Source organism: Gallinula chloropus (assembly GCF_964237585.1).
Source record: "Gallinula chloropus genome assembly, chromosome: 9".
NCBI lineage: Eukaryota > Metazoa > Chordata > Aves > Gruiformes > Rallidae > Gallinula > Gallinula chloropus.
Genome location: NC_140094.1, coordinates 1,085,425 through 1,094,483, shown reverse-complemented (window position 1 = coordinate 1,094,483; position 9,059 = coordinate 1,085,425). Strand labels below are relative to the sequence as shown.

General features: G+C 38.2%; 1 protein-coding gene across 1 annotated transcript in view; it reads left to right on the top strand.

Annotated features, from left to right (window-relative positions):
- Positions 1–426: 426 nt before the first annotated feature.
- The window catches only part of HERC1 (HECT and RLD domain containing E3 ubiquitin protein ligase family member 1), a gene marked incomplete at its 5' end in the record, with an annotated part of 78,876 nt that continues 70,243 nt past the window's right edge, over positions 427–9,059 (top strand). The window contains 6 exons of the mRNA XM_084268221.1: positions 427–1,356; positions 2,696–2,791; positions 3,091–3,285; positions 4,856–5,167; positions 5,793–5,889; positions 7,493–7,636. Of these exons, the coding sequence (XP_084124347.1) occupies positions 427–1,356; positions 2,696–2,791; positions 3,091–3,285; positions 4,856–5,167; positions 5,793–5,889; positions 7,493–7,636 (1,774 nt within the window). The remainder of the gene's footprint in view (positions 1,357–2,695; positions 2,792–3,090; positions 3,286–4,855; positions 5,168–5,792; positions 5,890–7,492; positions 7,637–9,059) is intronic.

Sequence of the window (9,059 nt, the reverse complement as noted above, 5' to 3'; positions counted from 1 at the left end):
CAGTTTTTATGTGTGTAAAGAGAATATTATTTTTTCCAGAGAACACTAAGTGCTTTCTCACTGAAAGGTAGCAGAATTAACTATGCTTTGTGTGAATCCTTGTGCATGTGAGTTTAGAAAATGCAGACTTAAACTAAAATTCTTAGATCATTTCCAGGTGTTGCATGTATGCATGCACTTTTTAAAAGGAAAATAAAAATTAATCCACAAAACATTTTTATACTGTTGCTAATTGCAGCACCTATCTGGGTTAAACTATGGAATTTTTGTACTTCTTGGTGATTAATCTCCTGCTATTTGCTTTCTTAAAGGATTACTAGGATTTGTCCTGTTGTGAGTAGTAAATTCAGTAGATAATATTGCATGCCTATTTACAGGTTTTTTTTTTTTCCATCTTCAGGACTAATGGCAAAGGAGTAAACCAACATGGCAGCTATGGTGCCACCTGTGAAGCTGAAATGGCTTGAACATCTGAACAGCTCCTGGATCACAGAAGACAGTGAATCTATTGCAACAAGGGAGGGAGTTTCTATCTTGTATGCTAAGTTAGTCAGCAATAAAGAAGTAGTGCCATTGCCCCAGCAGGTTCTGTGCCTCAAAGGACCTCAGTTACCAGATTTTGAGCGGGAGTCTCTCTCTAGTGATGAACAGGATCACTACCTGGATGCCCTTCTTAGCAGCCAGCTGGCACTGGCGAAGATGGTGTGCTCAGACTCTCCGTTTGCTGGAGCGCTTCGAAAACGGCTCCTTGTGTTGCAGCGTGTCTTCTATGCACTTTCTAATAAATACCATGATAAGGGTAAAGTGAAACAACAGCAGCATTCACCAGAAAGCAGTTCTGGATCAACAGATGTGCATTCTGTCAGTGAACGTCCTCGGTCGAGCACCGACGCGCTCATAGAAATGGGGGTTCGGACGGGATTGAGCTTGTTATTTGCACTGCTGAGACAAAGCTGGATGATGCCCGCGTCAGGACCTGGCCTCAGTCTTTGCAATGACGTTATCCATACTGCAATAGAAGTTGTGAGCTCTTTGCCACCTTTATCTTTAGCAAATGAAAGCAAGATTCCACCAATGGGCTTGGACTGTTTATCACAAGTAACAACATTTCTTAAAGGAGTAACGATTCCAAACTCTGGGGCAGACACTTTAGGTCGTAGGTTAGCTTCTGAATTGCTTCTTGGTTTGGCTGCCCAACGAGGGTCCTTGCGATACCTTCTTGAATGGATAGAAATGGCTTTAGGTGCTTCAGCTGTAGTAAACACCATGGAGAAAACCAGGGTGCTGCAGAGTCCAGAAGGGATGATCAGCTTCGATTGCTTTATGAGTATATTAACACAGATGCGACGGTCTTTGGTAGGTATACCTCCTTTGATTATTCTACATTGCAAATATAGTTACATTTATAAGTTTATTTTAATAGTTTCTCAATGCAGAATCCCAGTTTGCTGAATAGTTTGTTTAATTTGATAAAAAAGGTGGTTTGGTTTGGGGTATTTTGAGAAATACATTTTTCTTAGTATTTGTTACCCATCGTCTCTTTCTCTTCCTCCCATCCCATTTCCTTGTAAGTAAAGGAGATGAAACAGCAAAGGAATCCCTGTGTTTTCACTTTTGGCATTACGCTCTAATTTCAGGAAAAGAATCAAGGACACACTCGATCCACTTGCACTTCACATTTAAGTTCATAGCAAAAAAGAAAGCATGGAGCTGGTTTTTAGGCTTGCTTTGCTGAAATTGCTTAGAATTCAAAGTTTTGCAGTATGCCTTGTTTCCTATTCAGAGTTATTTATATTGGACATTCCTGCTCTCCATTTAACCTGGGCCTCTGTTTATACATCTTCAGAGAAATCAGTATGGCTTGAGATATTTAGCATTTTTGCTTCTGTTCAGAAATTAATGTGATGAGAAAATCAGCTTAGTTTGGACATACAGTACACTGTTTTGTGTGTGAATGTTTATTTCTGAGCTTTAATGAGTATTCCTTTTAAAGCCATCAAATTGTTGTGCCATACGCAACAGGAGCTACGGCAAGTGTCTGCCTCGTATGCTCAGACTGAAACAGGGGAAGACTTTTTCCTTCAAGTGGGCATTCTTTTCTCTCAGGCTTGTAATGCTTGCTAATGTAAAATCCAACATTTAAAATTTTTCATTAATTTAAAATTTTTAAAAATCCAAACCCCAAACAAAACCCAAAAAACCAAACAACCAACAACCCAAAACCAACCAACCAAACAAAACCCCACTAAAGAATGGGAACCATGAGAAGAGCATGGCAATGGCAGGAACTGAATTGGATTGAGTATCCTGATGGGCAATTTTGTTTGCTGTCGTTTTAGACTGGATTATAAAATTAGATACCAAAATGTGGAAGACGCATAAATGTAGAAATAATGTTGATTAGTCATTTTTAAATTAAATAATAATCATCACTTTAAAATAAACATGAGTGTCATGCATTGCAGAACAAAACTGTATTAGGAGAGATGAACCTTTAACCTGTGTATATTCACAAAAATGAATAAGTAAGAATGTTTAACGAGCATGTCACATTTTTGCTATCCTTAAGTGTATGTAGATACCACAGCTTGCAGGAGAATTTTGTTTAACTATAAGAACAAATGGCTTCTGTATTGTGTATAGGTGCACTGTTCTGTGGAAGTATTTTTCTCATAGTAACATTTAAATATTGTAGGGATCATCTGCTGATCGAAGTCAATGGAGAGAGCCAACTAGAACGTCGGATGGCTTATGTTCTCTTTATGAGGCAGCTCTGTGTTTATTTGAAGAGGTATGTCTTGAAGTGAATCATGACTTTAAGGTAATGGTAGTTTACTTCCCTCTCACATGCCTGATCTATGTGTGAATGTGGGTATGGTCCAGTCTTGGCTGAGTTACTGGGCAGTAAAAAAGGAAGGTGAAAAAACGTGATGTAAAGGAAGAAAATAATCTGGGCAAGCTAATGGTGTGGTGTTAGATGATTTGTGTTTTGGTCAGAGAAGCATATTGATGGGAAATTATAGTTGCATTAAACATTGTGACTATATGGATATCAATGACAATGCTGTAATAAATCTCTCATTTTATTAGGTTTGTCGAATGGCATCAGACTATTCAAGAACGTGTGCCAGCCCTGACAGCATTCAGACAGGTGATGCTCCCATTGTTTCTGAGACGTGTGAAGTATATGTTTGGGGTAGCAACAGCAGTCATCAACTGGTAGAAGGAACTCAAGAGAAAATACTTCAACCCAAGCTTGCTCCAAGTTTTTCTGATGCACAGACGGTGAGTGACATTTATAGCGGTACATTATGTAATATTTAACAGTTTCATAGTTATAATATGAAATTGAAAAATAATCCTTCTGTTTCTGAGTGTCAAATTATAATGAAGTCATGATGTTCAGAACTCATCACACAAGTTATTTTACTGAAAGCATCTCTCTACTTTTACTGATGCTTGGAAGAAACATTCTGTTTCTTTTCTGATGACACACACAGGTCCATATCCATGTAACAAGAATGACTGAACTACATAACTTGCTATGGAAAGCATTTGCAGAAATTAATTTACTTGCCTGTTTGGGTTTTTTTAAACTGTTCTTTAAAAGATACCTGAACTACTCAATCTTCTTTTCCATTGGTGGTTTTCACACCAAGGTTGCTTAGTTTAAAAGTCCAAACTGGCCGAACTGCAGGCAGAGAAACCTTATTTAGCTTTGTGAAAATCAATATACATCCTGCTCAAATTCTGTAGTTGCAACTATGGACTTCTATTCATGTGTGACAGAGAATAGAATAGTTTGCTTTTCTGTATTGGCTTTGCAGTGTTGACTTAAGTAAAAGCATTTTTTTGGTTACTAGACAGTTTCAGTACATTTTCTGGCATTGCTTCTGCTGTTGTATTTTGTACGCCACTGGACTACAGGACCAGGCATTATAAAGTAGGTTTATGCATTCAAAACACCTTATTTAAAACAGTAATACACAAGAGTGGATTGAGTGAGCTGAATTAATGAGTTACTCTTTAAATGTTACTGTATAGACCCGTACAAATATTTACGTGATTTCCCACCAGGGTGAAGAATTTGTTCTTTAACCTTCCATGCTGATCTTTGTAGGATTTGTCTATATGAAGAACTTATTTCACAGTACATGGGCTGTTTCCACACAGTCCACCACCTGCTTTGTGCCTTTTTATGATCTAGATGCACAGTGCATTTATGCTTCCATTGTGAACCTACTTTCCATGCACGGTGTGTTCATGTTCTGATAGGAAATGATGGCAGCCTTAGTTGATTTGCCCTTAAGTCATTCTTCAGCTGTGTGCTGACTGCCCAGCAGAGGCAAGTCTTCTGGTCTTACAGCTTTGCTGTCTATGGAATTAAAATGCATAGCCTCAAGTGGCACAGGTGTTTAGCACTTGGCACATTTCTGTAATGTTACCACTTGGTACTGGTTAAAATGGAGCCAAACCCTATGTTGCTTCTTTGTCTTTTTAATCTTAAGAACTTAACATACTTTCAAAGAGTGTCTCTTTCCATCCCTGAGTCTGGGGGATCTGAAGGCAGCCCAAGCTCTGTAGTCTGTTGAGGAGATGGAACAACTGAAATAGATTAATCACTATTTCCATCTTTATCTCAAGAAAATAGATTTACTCAAAATGTTTTCCAAGAATTTGAATTTTACTGCTTGCTGTAGTCCAAAATTCTCCGTAATTTTTACACTGTGCTATAAAAAGGGGCTATGTAAAGAAACCTGACATTGTGTTGAAAAATACAAATTTCTAGACCTTTGCATGAATTTTACATTTGTCTAATCTTTCTTTTTTACTGTTTTAACTTTTTTGTTTATAGATTGAAGCTGGACAATATTGTACTTTTGTTATTTCTACGGATGGTTCTGTTAGAGCCTGCGGTAAAGGCAGCTACGGGAGACTAGGACTGGGTGACTCCAATAATCAGTCTACATTGAAAAAGTTGACTTTTGAGCCTCATAGATCTATTAAAAAAGTGTCATCTTCAAAAGGATCAGATGGTCATACTTTAGCATTTACAACAGAAGGGGAAGTCTTCAGCTGGGGTGATGGCGACTATGGAAAACTAGGACATGGAAATAGTTCAACTCAGAAATATCCCAAACTTATTCAGGGTCCTCTGCAAGGAAAGGTATGTTTTGTATAGTAGAAGACCTGTTTTTGTTTCTGTGATGTTGTGTAATATTTGAAATATATAAATCTTTAGATAAAAGAGAACTTTTTCTTAATTTCTCTTTGAAGCTGGGTCACCTTTCAACAAAGAACTGAAACTTATGGTTGCCTTTAAGCAGGTGATTTGGACCATAACATTGGCAATAAATCACCTCATAGTCTTAAGAGGGGAGCTTCCTCGTGTGCTTCTGCTGACCTGTGGTTGACCTGCCAGGAGGCAGATGCTTCCGTTAGCTGTAACATAAGGACTTTTTGCATACAACATTTTAGTGGCTTCATTTGAAAACCCACAATCTATGTTTTGGCCAGTGTTTTATACATCCACTAATGCTTCTTTTTGCTGCTGTAAGTCTAGGATATGTTAACTTTGCTCAATAAATAAATCCTAACCAGTTTATATATAAACTTGTCTCTTTTTGTACTGATTTCCACTTACCAAACAATAAGTAGAAGGAAATTTCAAAGATTAATTCATGTGTGTACTTGTTGATTTATGTAGACTGCTTCTGAAACTTTTCATAAGCTTTCAGATTTTCTATTCAATTTGTATAAAAGCTTGGTTTTTATTTTTGCATGTAACATAGGTTGTTGTATGTGTATCAGCTGGATACAGACATAGCGCTGCTGTTACAGAGGATGGAGAGCTGTATACATGGGGAGAAGGAGACTTTGGCAGATTAGGTAACTTCAGAAATTCATTACATGCTTTTGCAAGAATATGTGTGTCTGGTAACAAAACTATATGTGTATTTGCTTTGTTCTCTTCTTGTCCCCTCTAAATACCAATATACAAGGACATATGCATACAGGTGTGTGTATATAGGTGACACTATTAAAACTGGTGCAGAGATACTTAAAATATTCTAATGCAGTTAATTTTACAAAGATTCTCTTTTAAATTAATTACTCTTTCTAGGAAAAGGTAGATTTATTCATTTATCAGACTATATATTCTTGCCACTGCCACATAAATGTGAACAGCCAGCATTTTAATTGAACTGGAATTCTATGAACATGATCTGGTAATAGCAGGATGGTTCTTTAACAGTCACCAGTAACTGGCTAATAATATCAGGGGTCTCATTCTAATGTGATACTCCTAAGGATACTTGACAGAGTAGCATAATATACTTTTACCTTGATACATCTAAAAAGTGAAATTTAACTGGAAGGAAAACCACAGTATTTCTATTTGCTTAAAGTTCACGTGTCGATTTCAACATCTTTTCTGTACAGCTGCTATGTCTAGTGTAAAACAACCCTGCTCAAGCAGGTTCAGTTGGGTCAACAGATTTTCCATAGAGAATTCCTTCACGTTGGACTTCAGTTCCTTTGTGCTGTCTTGCTTTGAATGTCAGGATTACTGAATAGAAGAGTGAAAGCAAGTAACTGGCAGGGGCAGAAGATGCAATGTAAACTCTCACAGTTTTCATGGGAATAGGTAGAAGTCCTGAGCCTATCCCTGCTGTTAAGACCACAGTGCTGTGTTTGAGGCTTAACCTGCAATTTTGGAGGGGGTTGTGGAAACATTCTCGTTGAATTTTAGGTTAATGTGAAGTTTTTACATGCTTTGGGGAGCTTGCAGTGTGCAATGGTGAGTTCTGAGGCACAACTAAAAAGCAGCATTCAGTTGGGTCACAGTAAGTGGTTCACATTTAATCCATTAGGGATACCATGTAGTGTTCTTTTCCCTCTGTTTCCTCATTTTTCTTCCATATCTTCAGAATTTCTGAAGTTTCATGCCTGTTATGAAGTAGGTGATACTGTAATGTACTAGGCTTCTGCAGAAGGGACTGGTTAGAACTGTGACTGTCTAAAACTAACTAGTGTGCTGGTTTTATGTGCCTGGGCAGTATGTTTGCTTTGATTTACAGGGGTAAAAGTGTGTTCTTATTATAGTTTCCTCATGCTGTTCAGTCTACCTGCTGCCCAGTATAAGGTAGTATAGCTACCTAATGAATCAATCTTCATCAGCTGTGATCAAGAATCAGTTTTACTGTTGGCTCTTTCAGTTTTATTTAAACCAGGTACATAACAGTCTTGTGATTTAGAGATGGAAAGGTATGAACAAATGTTCTGCACTATGTCATAAAAAATGTTTATTAACCTTACTATAGATCTCTTCAGAACTTCACTGTAAATCTTCCTAAAACGTGGGCAGAAATTAGTTTGTGACAATAACAACGTATGTGGGGTTTGCAAAAATCTTACTGACGTGACAAACCATAAATAGCACTTCAATTTTCACCACCAAAAAACCACTTTTTTTTTCTTTTTTCCTTAGGTCACGGTGACAGCAACAGCCGCAACATTCCAACTTTAGTGAAGGATATTAGCAATGTAGGAGAGGTGTCCTGTGGGAGTTCACACACAATAGCTCTGTCCAAAGATGGGAGAACAGTATGGTCATTTGGAGGAGGAGATAATGGTAGGTGTAACTAACATTTGGGTAGTAATTTTCATCTTATTCTATCTACCTCATAGCTTCAGTACTCCTTGCAGTTTGGGTTGTTGGGTAACTGTTCAAGAAAAGGATTTTAATAAAGTCTAAATAAATTATTTGAAGTTTAACTGCAAGATTATAGACTTCAAAACCAGATTACCAGAAAGATAAGAGTTTTGGGGGAGAAGACAACTCAATGAATGCATAAACAATTCAGGAAATAATGCTTTGCTGGTAACTTTCAAAAAAGCTCACTTATTTGATACGGGAGTAACTCCATTCATGTACTAGAAGCTGTTGCATTTAAACTGCCTCTAGAAGAAACACTTCCTGTCTAAAAAAAATGAAGGGCTTTGAAGCCAGTAGTTTGTCATATCATTAATTTTCTACTCTTGCTGTGTTTAGCTAAATTTCTTCTAGATAAAAAATAAAACTCAGATTATAATTGCTTATTCTTGCTCCCTATATTGTTGTGATGAGAGGAAAATGCAGAAATCTCATAATCAAACCAGTGGTTAATAGAACTGGGTAGGAATTTCAATTTCAGAGCTGGCTCTGACATGTGCATATAGAAGCGTTCCCACTCCTCTGTCTCTCTTTTTCTGTAACTTCAGTTGAAAAATCAATTTTAAACAGTTTTAACATCTTAACCATCACAAAATACTGAAATTTGCTCGTCTCCTTCAGTAGATGATAAACTTTTGGCTTTTGGATATTACTAATATGGTACCAAAATATTGTTGTAGGAAAATGAAAACGACACAAATCACCCAGATGGTGAACAAACCCACCAGGGAAGGTGCCCTGCTGGACTTGTTTGTAAACAGAGAAGGGCTAGTGGGGGATGTGAAGGTTGGAGGACGGCTGGGGCACAGTGATCATGAGCTGATAGAATTCTTTAGTACTGGGAGAAGTAAGAAAGGGAGACACCAGAACAAGCACCTTAGGCTTCCGTAGGGCTGACTTTGGTCTGTTCAGGAAGCTGCTCAATAAGATTCCATAGGACACAGCCCTGGAGGGCAAAGGAGCCCAAGAGGGTTGGTTGCTCCTCAAGAAGGAAATCTTGGCAGCACAAGAACAGGCTGTCCCAGTGTGTTGGAAGAGGAGTCCTTGAGGAAGGAAGCCAGCTTGGCTGAGCAGGGAGATCCAGGAAGGTGTTTGGGAAAAGAGGGAAAAATACGAGCTTTGGAAGAAGGGGCAGGTGTCTTGGGCCTACTGTAGGAATGTAGTAAGATCATGTAGGGAGAAAGTCAGAAGGGCTAGAGCTGAACTGGAATTCAGACTGGCCAGTTCTGTAAAAGATAATAAAAAGTCCTTCTCTAGGTACATTAACAGTAAGAGGGGGATCAGGGAGAATCTCCAGCCCTTATTGGATGCTGAGGGAACATTAGCGACAAGGGGTAAGGAC